The 20,702-nt window shown below is 47.3% G+C and overlaps 1 protein-coding gene across 1 annotated transcript in view; it reads right to left on the bottom strand.

The window, feature by feature from the left end:
* The window catches only part of LOC116939873 (voltage-gated potassium channel KCNC1), a 49,607-nt gene extending 32,992 nt beyond the window's left edge, over positions 1–16,615 (bottom strand). The window contains exon 1 of the mRNA XM_032948820.2: positions 14,918–16,615. Coding sequence (XP_032804711.1) covers positions 14,918–15,538 — 621 coding nt within the window. The 5' untranslated portion in view covers positions 15,539–16,615. The remainder of the gene's footprint in view (positions 1–14,917) is intronic.
* Positions 16,616–20,702: the final 4,087 nt, after the last annotated feature.

Genomic DNA, 20,702 nt, shown 5'->3' with positions numbered 1-20,702 from the left:
TTCTCGACCAATATTATTCATAATAAAGGTTTTTGGGTTCGATCGCGTTATTCATAAATGCGTCGCAACCCTCCACCACCCGACACGGCCAATCTGTAAAAACATGTGTCACGTTGACAAAAGACAAATAGTTCACTACTTTAGCCCACCGGTGTGTTGAAGAGTGAATCCACAACATTTACAACCCTTAAACTGATGACGCACGACAACATACAAATGGCGTTGCTGTAAAAGTACAAAAAAATAAAAAATAAAAGACACACCGATGCCCACTAACTCCAAGGACATCTGGAATGGCAGAGAGCTCTGGGACCTAAGCAGCCTTGCTGCAGCTACCGTGGCACGCTTACAAAAAAAATCAATTAAAATGAATCTGCCTGGGATCAATACGCAGATTACATTGGCTGGGCTTCGTATACAAGTTGTGTGTGGACCAGGTTCTGTTTGCTTTCCAGCGCTGATTATTGTTGAACGAAGCAACTATATGAAAGCAAAGACACATAGCTACGAACGTGACGCGTTGAACGTCCTTAATGCTCTCATGTTTTCGCAGGCAGACTATCTGTGCCGATGTTTCAGTGCTCAGCCCTCGTATCCGTGGGTTTTCGCCAGGAATGTTCGATTCCCTCTCAAACAGCACAATGCCCCAAAAAATGGAAATCGGATAAACGTCACAATGCAGGACCTTCCAGGAAGAAAACAACAGCAAAAGAATAAGTAATATATATATTTTTAATACACGCTTTCATTAAATGAACCCTACTGGTAATGGCAGAACTCCACGACTCCAGGAAGTGACCCTGAAGCTTGCCACAACGTAAGGGGACCGTGGCCAATTACAGCCAACGTCAAGTTGAGCGTGGACAATTAGACCCAAGCCAAAACATAATATATTAAAAAGATTGTTTGAATTTTTATTTTATTTTAATGATAGAATACAGTATTGTCATCAGTTTGACATAAGTATACCAAGTTTGCAGTCGATACGACATTGGAAAGTGGGTAAAAATTGAGTTACAAGATTTGAGGATACAACAACAGTGAGTTAAATAATAAAAAAAACATTTTAAAAGCGTGTAATAAAAACACATTCTTGAGACTCGGTAAGGCTTCGATGATAAAATACGTTCCTTGCTTAACAGCTGGTAAACAGATAGAGGCGCGACCCTGCAGTAGCTGGCTCGCGTCATTCCCGGCTGAAAGGCCTCCACTGGGTGAGCATGGCAGAGCCCCATCCGGAGGATATGTTGGCCAACTCTTCCACGCTGACCGCACATCTTAGAAGAGGTGGCAGTAGCAGCACTTTAACCCACCACACGTGAGTTGTCGATCGACTCGGGAGTACCAGTGTATACTGGCGGGAGGAGAGAGAGGTGGATGGATTTGAGACATTGTCTAATTTTTTTGTTATCCGTCGTGCTGGAGGACCGAGCCACCGACCTCTCCATTGCAAACACACTGCGCTCCTTGATTAATTTACGATTGAAAATGCTTTGCTCGTAAATGGCCTACTGGCGAATTGCCCGATGATGCTGGATGTAATTACCAGCGAAACGTCGTATTCAAAAACTGTAAATGTTGTCGATTCACTCTTCAACACACCGGTGGGCTAAAGTAGTGAACTATGTCTTTTGTCAACGTGACACTTTTTTTGCTGATTGGCCATGTCGGGTGGTGGAGGGTTACGACACATTTATAAATAACGCGATCTAACCCAAACACGTTTATTATGCCCCTAATGTATTGCAAAATTTTTTTTATATTATTTTACAGGAAATAACTCGGTTTTGTCTAAATACGATATACTTATGAGAGGGCTAAGCACCTCTGATGTTAATGTGAGGAATGGCGTACGCAACATATGCATACGTTTACATTTGTGTACGTGTTCATGTAAACGCGGCTGTTGTGCTCAGGAAATTCTCAGTTCTCGCCTCGGCGCGACGCCATTTGTGAGCGCTCCATTCAGTGCAAGAATGCATGCGTCCGCATGTCATAAGCACGCAAACGCAGCCCCGAAGCTGGCCTTTCTGAAACGAACACGAACCTGTTGTGTTTAAAAGAACCGAGTCATCAGCATTAATAAACAAATCGTGAAGCAGCAAACTGGCCGGGGCACCGTACGAAAAGAAATAAAAATAAACCGAGCGATTCATGACCACCTATAAGCAGGGCTTTAATTTCTCACGCGATATTTTCCAGAACGCTCCTGCTAAGCTGGCGTGGAGTAGAAGATTATCAAGAGAGTAACAAGGTACACCTATCAATAATCATAATATCCATGCGTAATTGTTCCCTATATTGCCATGATCCAATTTTTTTTAATATATAAACATGAGACGGACAAAATAAGATGAGATGGATGTGATGTGCCAAATTAGTTCCCGGAACAGCATTATTTACTATTCTAGCTGAACTAAAGTATCATCTATAACTGGATTTTGAGACCAAATACAAGGATTCAGACATTAAATACAAGGGGTTCAACATTTTTTTCCCCCTGGCAATTCAGTTTATTGGCTAGAATGAGGATCACAATGTAATTCATGAAGCGGTTCCCTTTTTTGAACATTGTGGTAAATGTAGTGGCCTCTAGTCGTTGTTTGGGTCACGTGAATCTTCTACATCAGTCACAATGTTGTGGTTTGGCTCTCCGACACACCGGCGTGCTGTACTAGTGACGAATTGGCACGTTCTCGTTACGTGACAACCCTTACTAGTTGACTGTGTCGGGTAGGTGGTGGGTTTTAACGACACAACATTTATATATTTACGCGCTCTAACCCCCAAAAAAACCCATCTATTATGGATGATATTGGTCACAAGAGTCTACGTGTTGAACCCTCGACATCAGTGTTCTTCACTCGGTTTCAGAGGGGGCCACTTCCACCGATAAGACACCAGGGCCGCCACACATTTGAAACCATTGCGTTTTCCAGCATGACGCGGTGTTGTCACGTGGTGTGTATCGTCGGGGGCCGCACTAAAGGTCACCAGGGGCTGCCAGTGGCATGCGGGGCCTTGCAATGAAGAACACTGGTTTTATATAGAGTATAGAATATATACAAATAAAAAAAACATCAGTAAACCAAAGAATGGACATCGGCTGACGGATCGATGCGTCGGTCCACTCGCGAGTTAATGAGATCGGTAGTTGCGATAGGAGATCAATAACAACAGCAAAGAAGCCAAGTCAGAATGTAACCATGCTCAAACGATGCAGCAGAACCCATCTCCTTTGTTGGTTCAGGACGAATAGTGGAAATTCCACATTGATATGGTTGGGGCCAAGTTTCTGCATAGGACAATCATTGTTAACTTATCACTGTTGACGGTCCGAATGAAAACCACAGGCAGGGATTATAACTGAGAACCTTGGGATTATGAATTGAGCCCTCTATTACCCCTTCGATTACCATTCTCTTGGGTGTGTTGCCACACCAAGCCATATGAACCTTTAGTGGATGGAAATGACTTGGGGGAAACACCTATTATACGATTGTTCAGTACTCCATTGTAAGAATTGGCTGTTAACTAGACACATGACATTGAACATTTGATCTTATTTTCATATACAAAGTCTCTAATTTTATTTCGTAAAAAAATCGAGAAAAAAAGAATGACAGCCCTTAAAAGTTATCATTTATATCTGTTAATGAGACAAATTAACGATATGTTATGACATTTGCACACGTTGTCATAGATCCACTCCTCAGATCGTACAACTACGAAGTGATGTCATCCTCATCGTATAGCTACGAAGTGATGTCATCCTTATCGTACAGCTACGAAGTGATGTCATCATACAGCTACGAAGTGATGTCATCCTTATCGTACAGCTACGAAGTGATGTTATCCTCATCGTACAGCTACGATGTGATGTCATCATACAGCTACGATGTGATGTCAACTTCATCGTACAGGTATGATGTGATGTCATCCTCATTTCACATTCCTGACGCACTTCCCTGCGTATCGCGATGCTGCGACCAAACTGTGGCTTTGGCTTTTGGGATGGCTTGAAAAGGGCTCGTCATGCACACAACGTCAAATTCGTTTCCATTATAGAACATGACAAATGTTGCCAAATGTGCGTGCGTGCTTAGTTACATAGAGATTTAGCTACAGAGCCAGAGCATATGGATTTTTGGGGATAGGGCCATTAGCGAGCACCTATTTTGGTCCAACAAAGCGCTTGAGGGTGGATATGGGGAGAGTCTGGGAGTGGCAGTGTATAATGACAAAAGCTGATTGCCGGAAACATTCGCTTTATATACGTATAAATGATTAGTTATATAAATGTCAGTTTTAAAGAAGGTAGGTTTTGTGAGCTTGTTGTTATACATCACCAATGCAGTTCATAAAATGAAATATATTTACACGCATAAGCTAGACAAATTAATTATGTGTGTATGAATTGTAAGTTTATGGTCATCATGCGTGTATTCGTACTTGAGAGGCATAGCAATGATTCATAAGAAAAACGAAGACACGCAGTGCCCTGCGTATTATTTCAAGATCCGTTCTGCACGCACATTCAGACAATCCCCACACAACCCCACACCGTAGGGAGGTCTTCATCCAGCAGTGGAGTGTTTAATGGCTGAACGTTGATAATGGTATACATATGTTTGTTGATCTTCTTTCGCACCGCATGTAGCTAACCGTTCTCATCGGAGGTGCGGGCGAAGGACACAAACTAAACACAAAATGGTAATTATATTCTTCATTGCACGTGTGATTCCCACGCGTTAACAATAGCAGCAGCAGTTATCAAGTAGCCACAGGTCCGTGAGCTGCTTCGGTAGGCTTTTTTTTCCCCAGCCAATTGTTGGAGGCTGACGGGGGTGGAGGAAGTGCTGTCGCTGAGCGCTAAGTGCTCAGGCACTTGCTTGAGTTCCAATCCGGTTTGCAGTGCGCAGCTCACGCCGAGAAGCGCAAGGCGACTGAGCGTGGAAGGAAATACAGTGCGTGTCGAGCGCACTCACTCACACACAACAGTGTTATTCTTGGTTCTTTCGGAAAAGTCACGTAGAAAAAAATATATATTTTTTATTATTATTTTACATTTATTATTTGTATTTTATCATTATTTGTATTTTCATTTTTTATTTCATTATTTTATTTTTTTGTTTTTTATCTACGTGACTTTACCGAAAGAACCAAGAATATGAATTCCTGCAGTCACGAAAGTTTTAAGTCAAAATGTACGCGCATTATTACGTGCGTCTGAGACATTTATCATGAGGTCGATGTGGGGAGCGTTGGCGCAGTGGTTAGCGCACTGCTACACGAAACAGGCCTAGCCGAGTACGAATTCCCACTCATGGCCAACATCGATGATTAATTAGCTAAACTGGTCCTGGGCCTCCCCTATGTCGATTTAACCTTAAATCCGTACCTGGTGTGGTGTGTAAACATCAGTATTAGGGAGACAAAGGTGGCTCAGGCGTGGAGCTGTCCACCCAACCCCAGGTGTGCTGTTTCGGATTTAATAGGACTTGCCCGAACAGCATGTTAAAGACAATTCTGGTGATTTTCATCTTGTCAGACAGCATCGTGATAGTTTACATATATTGCGACACCAACGGTAACATACACAGTGGCATAGTCTGGTTAGAAACAATGAGACACAAAGGTGTTCCTCAATGTCATAGTGATGTTGCCCGTTAAATATAATGAGAAAAATTGAAGAATGTAATCAGCAGATACTTTACAATATTATATCCAACATCAAGGATTATGCGAAACAGCATGACGCCAACCGTCGCTACGTAGCGCTGACCGGCGTGGTGAGTCATGGGGAAAAAAAAACACCGTGACCCATCCCGAAGTCGATTGACAGAGATCCGAAATGTATTGCTGATCTATTTTTATACGCGAATTTGGATACCCCATTGAAGAGAGATTTTCCGTAGTTTAGAGGGGGGGGGGGGATGGACAACTATTCAGAAAGCACAGCAGGCATCACAGCGCACGTTCACGCTTATACAGCTGTCAAGTCCAGTTTATTTCCTGTGGTGTGTGCAAGGCGCATCGACAATGACACTTTATATGTTGTTATTATAATACAAGTTTTTTTTTTTTCCCCGTGGCACACCGTGGGATGCAGGGTGGGGGGGGGTGGTGGCTACGCACGTGGCCTATAATCCAGCACCGCGGAGGCAGCTGGGGCTGGTGAATCACCGCGCAAATGTTGCAAAAAACTCCCCCATGGGCGTTGAGGAGGCGCCGCATACCCTGCCTCACCAGCGTCAAGGCTCCGCCTGTTCCGTCTGTATGGGATACAGTGTTTTCCCCTCGCATGCGAGGGTTCTTATTCTTGGTGCTCTGATTTCCTCCCACATGCAATCACTCATTAAATGGTTGCACCCGATTCAAGAGCCGAATGGCTCACGGGGCTATACCAAAAAAGAAAGAAACTGAAACTTATACGTAGAAGACAGCGTAACTTTGGTAATTGTTGGCACCGGCTCATCGTGTGGCTGCCTTGACGCTTGTCTGTGGTTCCCCGCGCCTCTGAGTTGTTCTCTCCCTACGAGAGTGAGTGAACACTGTGCACATTACGAGTTGAGATTCTTATTCGAATGGAAAAATAAAAAAAAGTAATCACGAAGGGTTCGAGGATTCCAGGGTGACAAAGAAGGCACGGCTCAAGACGAGCAGCTGGAAGATCGAAGGAGTGCCAGGCAGGTTCGGGGATGAGGGGGATAAGGAATGACCAGGTCAAGAAGTCGGGGGATGAGAGTGTGATCAGAGGGGAGGGAAGAGAGGGAGAGAGAAGGAAGGAGCAAGCAGAACTGAGCTACAGGGAGCAGCGTCTGTTTTCACAGGGGGCGGGGAAGGGTTAAGAGTGGGAGTGGCCGCACACTCGTCACGTGATTTGCGGGAGGCTTGAGCTGATGTGAATATCTAATGGTCGGGCAGCTCTGCAGTTTGCTTGCTTTACTCGCGAATAAAATCTTGCGAGTTAAAATCCTAGTCAGGGGTGAACTCTGAAGGGAGAAATAGAAATGCATCTGGGTAGGCATAGGGAAGGAAACATTTGTCGTCCTTTGAAGAGACTGATTCCCAACATGGAAACGTGGAATTTCTACCGCCGGCCACAAACTGGGACGAACGTTGTTGAATGTCCAGTTGAGCGCCGTGACACTCTGGCAGAGACTTCCACACTTGAATGTCAATGTACACATACTCACAGTACCGATATTCTATAACGACTGATGTCCTACATATTTCCAGCACTATAGCTGTCTAGTGTGACCGCATAACATCAGCAGCAGTCTATCTGACTCCTGCACACGAGCGGATACCGTCACCCCATTTCCGTAGTGGAAGTCCTCTCGGCATAACATCACGAGTGTATTTAAATTTTTTTACGAGCCTGTAACCCCACGTAAAAAAAAAAACTGGAGGCAAAGACAAATAACAACTTCCGGTTTAAGTGCCAGCTGTGACCTATGACCCATGTACCGCTGCATTACATCAAGGTCATTGTTGTGCGTATTGGTCTTCGTTTAGGCAATGTAAAAGAATAGAACGACGAACACCAATAGGGCGATGGTGTAAAGTAAAGGTCCAGTCCTGCGGTGGCCTGCTTAGGCCACTGCTGGCAGAAGAGCCTCCATTAGAGGGAGCTTCAGAGAGTCTCTCTCGAGGAGTATTTTGGCTTCTGCAGTGGCCAAACGCCTTGCAGGAGGTTTTGAGTACCCACACTTTACCCAACTACACGCCACCTGCCGATCGACTAATCGTGGTGAACCCATGTGTAGGCTGCTGGGTGGACAGAGGCATGGGGTTTGCGAGAAACTTCCACCAACGTTTCAACTGCCAAGATAGGAGACAGAACCAGTGTCCTCTGGATTGCAAGTCCAGTGCGGAAATCGCAGCGTCACGGCAGCTTCTAAGCATTTTGATACAACTGCAAAAAGAACATGCTTTTGATCCGCACAGATCTTTTTTTAATTTGCCACCCACGGGCCGCGTTTTGAAAACGACTGATGTGACGATAGCGATCGCTCATCAGAGACGTCCTATTTTTATTTGTATCATGCAGTTAGCAGCCGAACAGCATGTGGGTCATTACCACAGACGCTTTTTTTCTGCTCACTTAACGGTGGCCTGACGTATATTCGCGGGGACACGCGGATAGGGGACTCTCGTTAATTTTACGTACTGCAAACGGCTGCTGTGACACGTTCATAGGCACGCTCACTGCCAGCGGCTGGCGCTGGATCAATTTCGACACACGGCAGCTTGTGCCGTACAGAATGGTTTGCTTTTTTCAGCCAGGTGTCACGGTAAAAGCGCCTGACTCACAATCGGAAGGTTGCCAATTCAAATGCTGGTTGGAGGTGAATCCAGTCTTTCATCCCTCTGGAATTAATTATGAGTGCTGTTTTGTGAGGAAGTCGACAGTGGTGCAGGCGCTCGTCTCCTTGAGGCAGTGGTGGAAATTCCACGTTCCTATGACGGGAGATAGTCTCCCCATAGTCTCCCCAAGCACAATTAAAAACAAAGGATGAATCTCAGTGGGCTCTCGCAGGTTAAGTAGAGGGCGATTAATATTTAATTGCCACACTGTGCAACAGCCATTTTCAGAGCCAGAAAACCTGGAGACCCCTATGCCATATGTCAGCAGCATTCGTCCGGTCGCATGTGGCCACCCGTGCCCACTCTGAGTTGCTCTTCATCGTGATTGCTCCCACGTGCAAGCGAGCTCAGCGACGCAATAAAAAAGGTGACCCGCACGCCCGCCACTTAAAAGGCAGCGCAGCCGGGAATGAGTAAGCTGGCCACTGCCTGCAGTCACAGCGCGCGTGATCCATGCCCGCCTCTCTTCAGCCTACCCTGTTCACGTAAAGCCCTTAATAAATCTGGCCATTAAAAGAACCATGCACCCAGCACAGTCCCACTTATTTCTATTCAGGGAGGTTCTTTTCACACCGCCCCAGCTGGGAGGTGGCGAAATTAGAGCTTCTCAATTCTTACATCCATGTGAGGGGTTGATTCAGCCCATCATTCCTCCAGGATCAATCACATTTATACTGATTTGTGGGAAGTGAACAATTGCCCTTTGCAGAAAGGCTCTGCCTTCCCCCCTCCACTTCCCACCATGGTAATGTGGAATTTCCACCACTGGTCCTTAGCTGCCAATGGCGATGAGCACCACCCAACATCGTCTTTAATGCTGACTTGACTTTGACCTTCACAGAACCTGTCTTAGTATTTCTATGCTTCCCACGCTGGGACACTTTCCCGACATCCTGAATCAATCGATTTGAAGAGATGGGTACGTTACACTTGCAGACTGGCATACGGATGTCGAATTCTCACAAGCGGCTCATGATTTGCGAGTCGGTACGAGTACTGCCCCATATCCTATTTGACTTTTAACTGCGTCTGACTTGCCCTGCTACTGCTTTACTCCCCACACCGTAACAACCGATTCAAGGAGTTGGGTAAGCTACACTGGCAGTTCTATCCCAGAAGAATACCAGCCCTAACTCGTTTGAGTATCGATACATTTTGAATTATTTTAACACGGGAGATATTTTTGCTGATTGAAAGAGCTCGGAGTGGTGTGTTGAAGAACCCAGGCAATATTGCATGGGTTCTTCAACATACCACTTTCCGTTCATTGAAAATGCAACATGGCACGGCTTCTTAAATTAATCTGTATGCCCTCATTGATAACTGCACATCTCGGCAGCAATGGAATTGCGTAAAACAATCGGCGTCTCTCTGCTCAAATAGTCATTTCGTGGTATTCGTCTCCATGTACTGTTTTGCGACAGTGGTGGAAACTCCCCATTTCTATGCCAGTGGCCAGTTCTTCCACAGGACATAGATGAGCTTCAACCGTTGACATTTGGTGATATGCCCTCAGCACTCAAAGGGTTCACTTTACAGCATAAATTGGGTTCTGTTAATGTAATTAATGATGCCCTGTAGACATTTACAAGTGGTTCAATGGTTACTCGAATGCGTCAATCCGAATACATCAATCCAAAGCAAAACATGTATTTTTTTTTAAATATATAAAACTCACCTCTCCGGAGGGCTTCCTATCCACTACCATTTTAATGACCTCTTAAAGAGACCCTTAAGATTGGCGCATGACATTTGTTGCATATGCACATTGCAGCCCATGCGTACCTACATAGCAGCATTGCAATTACTGTATGTCAGTGTCACCGTGTGTCTTCTTGTTACGAGCGTGTGAATTGCGAATGCTTCTGAATTTAAATGCATCCGCAAATGCAGAATTTGTCTGTGCATTGCATGTTTGCATTCAGCGTTCGCGCCATGCTGCAAACTGCAATGTTAGCTTTGCAGTGCATGGATGAATGTTAATATAGACCGTATCTATACACAATGCAGTCCAATGCATGACATTTGTATCACGTCATCGATTAGTGATCAGCTGATGGCATTGACTTGGAAGGAAACACCGTGATGTATTGCTGTCTCCTGTGCAATTTCCCATCTATTTCCAACGAACTGACCTCTATGTTAAGATTCCATGTGGCTAATTTGTAAAGCCACGCATTAATGCTGGTCATCATCAGCAGCCAAGATCAATGCACTGCTGGATGGAAGAAGACCACAAAGCCATCGGTATCTCTCACGATCGAACAATGTCATTATTTGCCTATCACCTGCACACGAGCTGAGATGGCTGCTTTAAAAAAAATGTATACTGTAGTAAAATATATATAACCTAAAATACTGAGGCCATTTATAATTGGCATAACAACGTGATGCGTTTGTCCTTATTGTTGAAATCATGAAGGGTAACATGAATAGAATATATGCTCAAGTAAGCTAGAGCCATCCTACTGAAGCATATACAGTGAGGGAAAAAAGTATTTGATCCCCGGCTGATTTTGTACGTTTGCCCACTGACAAAGAAATGATCAGTCTATAATGTTAATGGTAGGTTTATTTGAACAGTGAGAGACAGAATAACAACCAAAAAATCCAGAAAAACGCATGTCTAAAATGTTAAAAATTAATTTGCATTTTAATGAGCGAAATACATTTTTGACCCCCTTTCAATCAAAAAGATTTCTGGCTCCCAGGTGTCTTTTATACAGGTAACGAGCTGAGATTAGGAGCACACTCTTAAAGGGAGTGCTCCTAATCTCAGCTGGTTACCTGTATAAAAGACACCTGTCCACAGAAGCAATCAATCAATCAGATTCCAAACTCTCCACCATGGCCAAGACCAAAGAGCTCTCCAAGGATGTCAGGGACAAGATTGTAGACCTACACAAGGCTGGAATGGGCTACAAGACCATTGCCAAGCAGCTTGGTGAGAAGGTGACAACAGTTGGTGCGATTATTCGCAAATGGAAGATACACAAAAGAACTGTCAATCTCCCTCGGCCTGGGGCTCCATGCAAGATCTCACCTCGTGGAGTTGCAATGATCATGAGAACGGTGAGGAATCAGCCCAGAACTACACGGGAGGATCTTGTCAATGAGCTCAAGGCAGCTGGGACCATAGTCACCAAGAAAACAATTGGTAACACACTATGCCGTGAAGGACCGAAATCCTGCAGCGCCCGCAAGGTCCCCCTGCTCAAGAAAGCACATACATGCCCGTCTGAAGTTTGCCAATGAACATCTGAATGATTCAGAGGACAACTGGGTGAAAGTGTTGTGGTCAGATGAGACCAAAATGGAGCTCTTTGGCATCAACTCAACTCGCCGTGTTTGGAGGAGGAGGAATGCTGCCTATGACCCCAAGAACACCATCCCCACCGTCAAACATGGAGGTGGAAACATTATGCTTTGGGGGTGTTTTTTCTGCTAATGGGACAGGACAGCTTCACCGCATCAAAAGGACGATGGACGGGGCCATGTACCGTCAAATCTTGGGTGAGAACCTCCTTCCCTCAGCCAGGGCATTGAAAATGGGTCATGGATGGGTATTCCAGCATGACAATGACCCAAAACACACGGCCAAGGCAACAAAGGAGTGGCTCAAGAAGAAGCACATTAAGGTCCTGGAGTGGCCTAGCCAGTCTCCAGACCTTAATCCCATAGAAAATCTGTGGAGGGAGCTGAAGGTTCGAGTTGCCAAACGTCAGCCTCGAAACCTTAATGACTTGGAGAAGATCTGCAAAGAGGAGTGGGACAAAATCCCTCCTGAGATGTGTGCAAACCTGGTGGCCAACTACAAGAAACGTCTGACCTCTGTGATTGCCAACAAGGGTTTTTCCACCAAGTCCTAAGTCATGTTTTGCAGAGGGGTCAAATACTTATTTCCCTCATTAAAATGCAAATCAATTTATAACATTTTTGACATGCGTTTTTCCGTATTTTTTTATTGTTTTATCTGTCTCTCACTGTTCAAATAAACCTACCATTAAAATTATAGACTGATCATTTCTTTGTCCGTGGGCAAACGTACAAAATCAGCAGGGGATCAAATACTTTTTCCCCTCACTGCAGTTACACACGTGTTGCGCACACGTTGGCTGGCAACAGGGCACGATGTTGTCCTCTGGAATCGCTGTTTAAACGAGCTGCCGCTCGCAGTCGGCAGTGTTAGCGAGCACCCAATAAGGTGGCCCAAAGGACGACTCCGCGAGACGGTGCGCGTTGTTGCCGGCACGTAGCAAAACGCCACGGTAATGTCTCTCGCCGCCTTGGGTCTACCCACCGGCCTGAGAGAACGCAATTGCGTCAGCGGTAGAGGTGGACGAGTGCCTGAGTGGGATTCGGACTCGACTCTGGAGGAGGGGGCCGCGGGGCTTGTATTGTGGAAGCGTTGGCTGCGAGCGCTATGCCACTGCGTTCGAATTGCACGCACGACGCATGTAACACACATTCATCACATGCACAGTCGTGCAACAGCGAGGCGTTGGTCCTTCTTCGTAGTACAAGAAGGGCCATTGGCCCCGAAACGTTGCCTTTCGTACATATTTATTTCCTCTTAAGAAGAATGTGTTTGAGGTGTTTATGTCGTTGGTACTACCCGTGCGCGTGCACCACGGCCAATGCAGCACGGCCAGCGAACGATGTGTTTAGTGTGTACATGTTACGACATTCGTAAATTGTGAGGACATGTTGGAGCCAATGGTACAGCGGCCATGTCGAGGCAGAGCAACGGCAAGCCTCTCCGTGCAGCCGAAATGACAATGCACAAGCATGGTTTATGCAGGAAAAACAATTAAAAAAATGACATAATGTACACACACATATATAATGAGCTACTAGACAGCAAATCAACAAACAACTCAGGACGTCCGTCAATAGCACTGCCTTAGCGTGGAAATATGTAACACATTTGAATAGATGAACGGATACACGGCATTCACTCATATATGTGCAGGTACTGTGTTCTCTGACCGAGTCACGCATCTCTCCAAATATGTGCACTGAGACATTCGATATCAACATATGGAATGCTAGGTAGGCACGTTGAGACACAACGATGCATCGTCATACAGCATGTGCACGTGCCGTTACTTCTGTACATGGCTCACATGCACAACACAGATGCGCTTTAATTGGATTTAATTACGCGCCCTGACCCTTGTATAGAAGAGGAATCGCAAACCTGACATTATATGCAAAGGCATTCCAGCAAGAGCAGGGATGATCTCTGTAGACAATCACATGCGCTCTGAAATTAGATGCACGTGCATTAATTCATATACGCCTCCTGCGTCTGCCTCAACACTGAACAATGCAGGCAGGCGCTGGCCGACACAATCTGCAGACGCCACGGCACAATGCATGTGCACTTCCAGTGGTGGTCATTTTGGACAACGTAAAACGTGTCCCCGTCATGCGGAATTTTCCACAGCAACAAAAAAAAACAGGGTGCGAGGCACGATGTTCAACGTGGAGACGAGCATGGATCCCGATGCTCATTTGATCTCCTTGACCCGTTTTAAAATACACGATGCCAGGATGAGATATAACGCACAGCGTATAGCGTGTGACCTGTTGATGATTTTTTTTTCTTTTCCCCCAGACAGAGCCACGTGCAAGCGCTACACGCAATGCACCTGTACGAGTTGATATGCTACAACGAGCGAGGCGCGAGGCTGCTTGTACAGATATTGCAGTGTCACGTCTCCCTGTGCCCATATCCCGCTAATAGAGCGCCTAATGGTAGATGCAGACACCCCCACACATTATCATCATCATCATGGCCACGGTGATCTCCGCCACGAGAATGTCGCGTTTACAGCACTTCAAACAAAAACAAGATTCCAACGCAGAAATGCAAAAGGAAATCCAATGGACGGTTGCGGCAAGTGCCAGTTGCGAGGACATATTAAGAGTGAGATTTCAAACTAGAGGGTTACGAGGTGTAGGCAGTCCCACTCCCGGTCGCCTTTGTCTCTCCAGTGCTGATGTTCACACGACACAATGGGAACTTTTTAAAGGCTGAGCAGACCTAGGGGAGACCCGGAATAATATCAGACACCACTTGCTATTGATGGCAGCCCGTGAAAGGGAATCGAACTTAGGTTGCCACTAAAAGATAAATACAGATATTCCCCATATAGCCTTTTAACAGACTGTTAGGGCAAGTGCTGTTTGCGAGCACCTATGAAGGCCGGAACGGCACACGAGGGGGTGGGTGGCCAACACCGCGCCCGGCCGCCTTTGTCTCCCGAGTAGTGGTGTTTACACGCACCACACCAGGTACTCATTTGAGGCTGACTTGACTTAGGTGGAGGCCCCGGACCGGTTCAGTTCATCGTCACCGGTGTTGGTGGCCGTGAGCAGGGAATCGTGCTCAGATTCCCCGGGTTCGTAGCGCAGCGCGCTGACCGCTTACACCCCCCCCCCCCGTGCCCGCAACTCACGCGCAGACACAGAACACAAATGCAAGCACACACATCATCGTGAGCTCCCCCCTCCTCCCCAACACCCCCACGCGTCTTACCCTGGCCGCTCTGGAAGAATAAGGATCCTCAAAGAGCGCCCACATCCTGGGCTGCCACCGACGCAGGAAGCCGAGCTTCCCGCCGTCGGGGCTGCGCTCGTCCAGCCCGAACCTCTTGGAGACCTCGCCGTCCTCGTTGACCTCGTCGTTGCCGTTGATGTCCGGGTTCTCGAAGCTCACGAGGGCCTCCTCGGCGTCACGGTGCTGCCGGTAGTTCATCCAGCAGCACGGCTCCACGTCCGTCTCGTCGATGCCCCAGAAGATGAGCTCCTCCTCGAACAAGGGACCGCACACCTCGGACGGGCAATGCAGCTTGCCCGTGCGGTAGTAGTTGAGGATGTGCGCGAACACCGTGGGGTGCCGGTCGAAGAAGAACTCGTTGCCCTTCGCGTCGTAGTCGAAGTTGGCGAACGCGTCCGGCTCCGTGAGCCACGAGAGTCGCGTGCCGGGCAGCGTGCGCAGCGTGCCGCGGTACGTCTCGTGGCGAGTGCCTCCCACGTTGATGACCACGCGCTCGTTCTCGTCGCTCCTGCCCAGGTCGCCATCCAGGCACGACTTGCAGGGGGACTTGTTCCCCGACTTGTGGCCGCAGTATGGAGAGATGCAAACCGAGGTGAACATTCGTGCTGGCCGATACGACCGTGGGCCAAGGGGAACCCCACCGGGGGCCAGGTGGCATGCACAGCATGCACGCGAGCGTGGTCCGTGAGACTTGGACCGTGATGTCTGTGTCTGTCTTGTGTGTGTGTCTTGTCTCGTTGGTTTCGCTGGGTGGGTGTGTGTGTGGCGCTCTTGTACCCTTACACCCCCCCCCCCCCTATGACTCGCCCGAGCTCTCCTCTATCAATATCCTCTATATATCTCAACGTTTCCGCCCGCCCTCTCCCACTGAGGATCGCTTGCTCTCCCCACCAGAGGAAGCTGTCACATGTCTAGAGATGGAGAAATGTGGATGTGACTCAAGGCGACTTGAGCTTAATTCCCAAGTGAGATTATGATTATTATTACGACCTGGTTATCAAGCGATTGTTCATTCAACTCAATTTCAAGGTTCCTCTTTTGTAATATTTCCGCTGCAATTATTTTTTTGTTACCGAAGCGTCCTTTGTAAAATATAATTCAAAACGTTATGAATTTCACTTCATATACTTAACTGAATAATCCGAGATTGCTTAAACGCAATACGCCTACTATCAAAACGCTATTTATAACCTAGGAACGAGCAAAGTAATTATATATATTAGAATAGAGAAGAGTTAACGTACATTATGAAACATAATCGCAACACGTGTCTCCTTGCCCACCACCAGCGCCAGCCACCCAGTGTCCGGCGCCTCGTCTCGCTCCTGTCGGCTCCTCGACACGCGCATGCATTGGTGCACCCTCACGTCCCAGGCACGCGCGCGAAGGAGGAAGTGCACGGAACGGGGGAGGATCTCTGGAATCGAGAAGGAATTAGGTTGAGGGAGGGGGGGGGGGGAGATGGGGCAAATTCAAATATCCTAAACACGAGGAGGGTGTGTTTAAGGGGGGGGGGGTGGCAGACGGAGTGCAGGCGGTCAGCCCGAGTCAGAGACGGAGCGACTCGGTGAAGAAGCAGCAGCAACAGATGCCCCGGGTAGATGCGGTCCCGACAGCAGCGGCTGCAAAGCGAAATGAGCCACCGCCTCCGTGAATCATGGGGGCAATGTGCCGAGGGAGGGTGGGGAGCCTAGATGGAGGGGGTGGAGGGGGCAGATGCAAGCAGGCAAGGAGGAGGAGGGGGTTGGGCGCATGGGAGCGAGCGAACGCAGCGAGCGAGCGAGAGAGAGGAGCGCCTGCTAATGGCAGTATTTATAATAGCGGCTGCCGCGGAAATGTTCCAGTCTCCACGTGTCACACGCGCATCATCTAACGGACGATTGGGCGCAGCCGATGAGAAAGATTGAAGGTGGAAGAGAGAGAGAGAGAGACAGTGGAGATGAACGCTATTGGTATAGCGATAAGAGCGTGCAGGTTGCGAGAGGGGATGAGAGTGGGGATAGCGGAGATGGGAGGATGAGAGTGAAAGTTGGAGACGGGAGAGAGTAAAATGGGAGATAGTGGAGGTGACGGAAAGAATAGAGATGAGAAAGAGGGAGATGATGAAGAGAAAGATGGGAGATATGAGATAGAGTGGAGGTGGGAGAAATAGGAGAGATGGAAATGAGAGAGAGCGAGAGGACAGTGACGTTGGGAGAAAGGTGAGAAGTAGATCGGAGAGAGAAAGGGAGGTGAGAGAGGGCTATGGGATAGACAATGTGAGAGGTGTTTCGGCTTTTGTTGGCAGCGTCTCTCACCTGCTGCACGTGGAAGGCACAAGAAGACAACGGTGAATCGCACTTGAAAAATGTTTCCTCGTATACAATTGAGTATGATCTCACTTCCACCGGCACGAACCACGCATCCATATTATTTACGATTATCTAGATACGACCTCTGACCTCAGTAAAACATATATCGTGACTTGACCCCCAACTATTTTTTTTAATTAACGCCACCACGAGAGGGCGGCAGTGGCCGGCTGGTTGTAAGCCCAGCCTGAGGTCACATGGGCTACACCAGGGGTCAGCAGCCTGCACCTCCGAAGCCGCTTGCGGGGCTCTTCATGGACTGCTTACTGACGTTACTCACGAAGGACCACCGTCTTGTATTCATATGCATTGTCTATCTCTTGAAATATAGAGTTCCTAAAACTAAATTCGAACAAAAATTGTCTCTTCTTGTTTTTTTTTAGGCTGTGGTATACGCTACTTACATGTCCTGACATTTACGAATGTCTTAACGTTCAGCCATTAAAGACATTAATTGGTGATGCTGCGTTGGCAATGCGGCACCAGCACGAATAACAGAAAAAAAACTCAACACATTCACCAATATCACTGTGGCTCCGAATAAGATTAAAACTTTTGTCAGAGTCTACTCAACCTCATCATAATCATCATGTGCATCAGTCCCACCTCTTGGTGGGGTGTCACCAGTCATATCGCATGGATGGGCTGGTCACCGCCAGGGAAATGTGGAATTTCCATCACTGTTTCGGACGTCAACAGACAGGAGAGAAGACACATTGGATTGGACGAGACCTGCCTCGGTATGCCGACTATCTGCACACAAAGACAAATGTCCCCTGTATAGCCTGAACGGACTGTTGGGACAAGTGCTGTTAGCGAGCTATCACGGCCGGCACAGTACATACACGACGGGGTGGGTGACCAGCACCACACCCGACCGCCTTTGTCTCCCCAGTGGGGCCTGTTTACACAGCACCACGTACTTATTTGAGGCCGAGTCAACCTAGGGGAGGACCAGGACCGGTGCAGATAATCGTCACTGGTGTTGGCCGTGAGCGGGAATCGAACCCGGTGTCGCCGGGTTTATAGTGCAGCGCGCTAACCGCTACAGTACTGCCCCCCCCCCCCACACACACAGAAACACACAACAACCGCCATTCGCCACTAAGTGGCGGTGACGTCACCACGACGCTTGTGCCAGGCCATGTGCACCTTGAGGCCAAGTGAACTGTCGAACGCCCGCTGGCAGGAGGTCACGGGGCACACCCAGGTGCCACAGGTCGACTGACTGAGATCAGTGGCTGATGCACCACCTGTGCCTCCTACTCTGCCAACCTGCTGTGCTTTATCCACCCGGCGCTCCGCTCGTTGTTGTGAGCGTCGCTCCTCCGCCCTCCGTTGTTGTTGGAGGGCGACTGCCTCCAACTGCCCAGTAGCGTCCTTCACGAGCCTCCTCCTCAGAGTCCGATCTTGACACCGCTGGTACCAGTCATCGGCAAGTCCACTCAGCTCCACGTCCTCCTGTACCACATCACTCCATCTCTTCTCTAGCCCGTGCCGCGCCCGTTTAGCCCCCTCAATCCGGCCGAACAAAAGCTGTTTCGGCATGCGGTGGCTGGGTATGCGGGCTACATGACCCAGCCATCGCAGCCTTGCCCGCCGGAGGAGCTCACCGATGGGACCTTGCCCAGATCTTTCAAGGATTTGTGAGCTCACACAATCCAGTCTGGTTAAACCCAGGATGGATCGTAGGCAGGCCAGCCTAAATGTTTCTAACACACAGACACACACAGACACAGACATACACATACACACAGAAACACATAGACACACACACAGACACACACACACAACGCGATGGGCACTCAAGGTCAACGCGCTAAGGAGCCCCTGCAAGGTGACTGCGTGGCGCTTCGTCTGTGGCGCCACGCGGCCACCTTGAGAATGTTGAACGATTCTTCAGATCGGGGGTGAGGTGGGGGGAGAGATATAAACCTATAGATTCCTCCGGGGTCGATAAACGTGGTACCAAAGTGTGGGAAATCTTTTTTTCTTCATGAGAGAGAGCGTCCCGAGACACAATAACTTGGAATTAATTCCCTCCATTGGTTCGCGATCGCCATTGGAAATGGGCACCATCCCGCGCTTATGCAAGGTGCTTCAAAAACATGTTAACACTTACATGGAACTGTCGTTTGAATGGAGTAATATTTAAAAAAAAAATTAACACGCTTTTATGAAATGTACTAATACCAGTAATGGCAAGATTTGAGGATACGACAACAACACCAGACAGTGAGTTAAAAGATAGCGTGTAAAAAGAACGAACAATACACTGTAACATGATAACAAATGTAATGTTAAGAGCTTCAAAAAGTCAAAGAGTCTCCACTTGTTCGCCATCGTTGTCAACGCGTGGCCTGGCATCTTCTCCAGGTGGTCTCCAGAGCCTGGAGGCAGCAGCACATTTCTCGTGCTATTGTTGCAAATTATTGGAAGTGTTGACATTTTTTCGAAGCACCTTGCATAACTCCACTGTGTGATCATGCAGTTCCATAATTGGATTTACGAAAAGCAACAGTCAACGTGTTCATATCAACTACAGCATCAAAAGGCGAAACCTGTCGTGACATAAGCCTTCCCGGTAAAGCTTACGAACGTTTAGAATTCTTAACTTAGCATGTTATAAATTTACAGCACTACTTTTAGATCGATCACCATCTGTTATGTTTTACATTGGCATCCATGTATCAGGGTGTATATCGTCTTGTATGGCAAATGCATATCTATGGTATAAAGTTATTGGTTTGGTGCACTCAACAACAAAAATAAAATTCCGTAACAGGTTAATAAAATTCATAATACGTTTTTTTATTACTGGGGAAATATATCGACGATTCGGTCGATTGGACAATTTCAAAAACTATTAAATATTCCTTGGAAAATGTTATTAGCCTCTCAGTAACGGTAAACAAACGCAATAATTTTTAATTAACTTGTTCAATATCTATAATATACTTTATTGCACATACTGATGTATTATTTACGGTCTTGGTGTCATCATAATCAGCCGTGATATATCCATTGTTGGATAAAGGCTCCCCAATGTCGTGCCCACCGAATTGAAGCCGCTGGATTAATCTCGCAGTGCGCTAACCGCTGTGCCACCCCTCCTCCCAGTGCGAGGGCACGCGCCGACTCGGGGTTACTACGCTTTTCACGCCGCCTGCCGATCCCTTTCACCGCGAGACTCAATTCCCCACCCAATTTGTCTCTTCGTCTTCTTAAACGATAATAAAGTATGTAAGCTCGACGGTAAATGTGAGATATTACGTAACAAAAGAACTCCATTCTCCCGAACATCCATGCCGTGCTAACTCGTCGCCCTTCTTCAAGTCGAGGTTGACGTTAGTTTTTGCAAATATTCCTAACTGTGTCCGTGGAGCATATTTGAGACGCGGATGCATTTGGAC

Source organism: Petromyzon marinus, chromosome 7, assembly GCF_048934315.1.
Source record: "Petromyzon marinus isolate PM22_M1 ecotype Great Lakes invasive population chromosome 7, UKy_Petmar_22M1.pri1.0, whole genome shotgun sequence".
Taxonomy (NCBI): Eukaryota; Metazoa; Chordata; class Hyperoartia; order Petromyzontiformes; family Petromyzontidae; genus Petromyzon; species Petromyzon marinus.
Note: the sequence above shows the minus strand (reverse complement) of the source record. Positions and strands in the feature narration are given on the sequence as shown.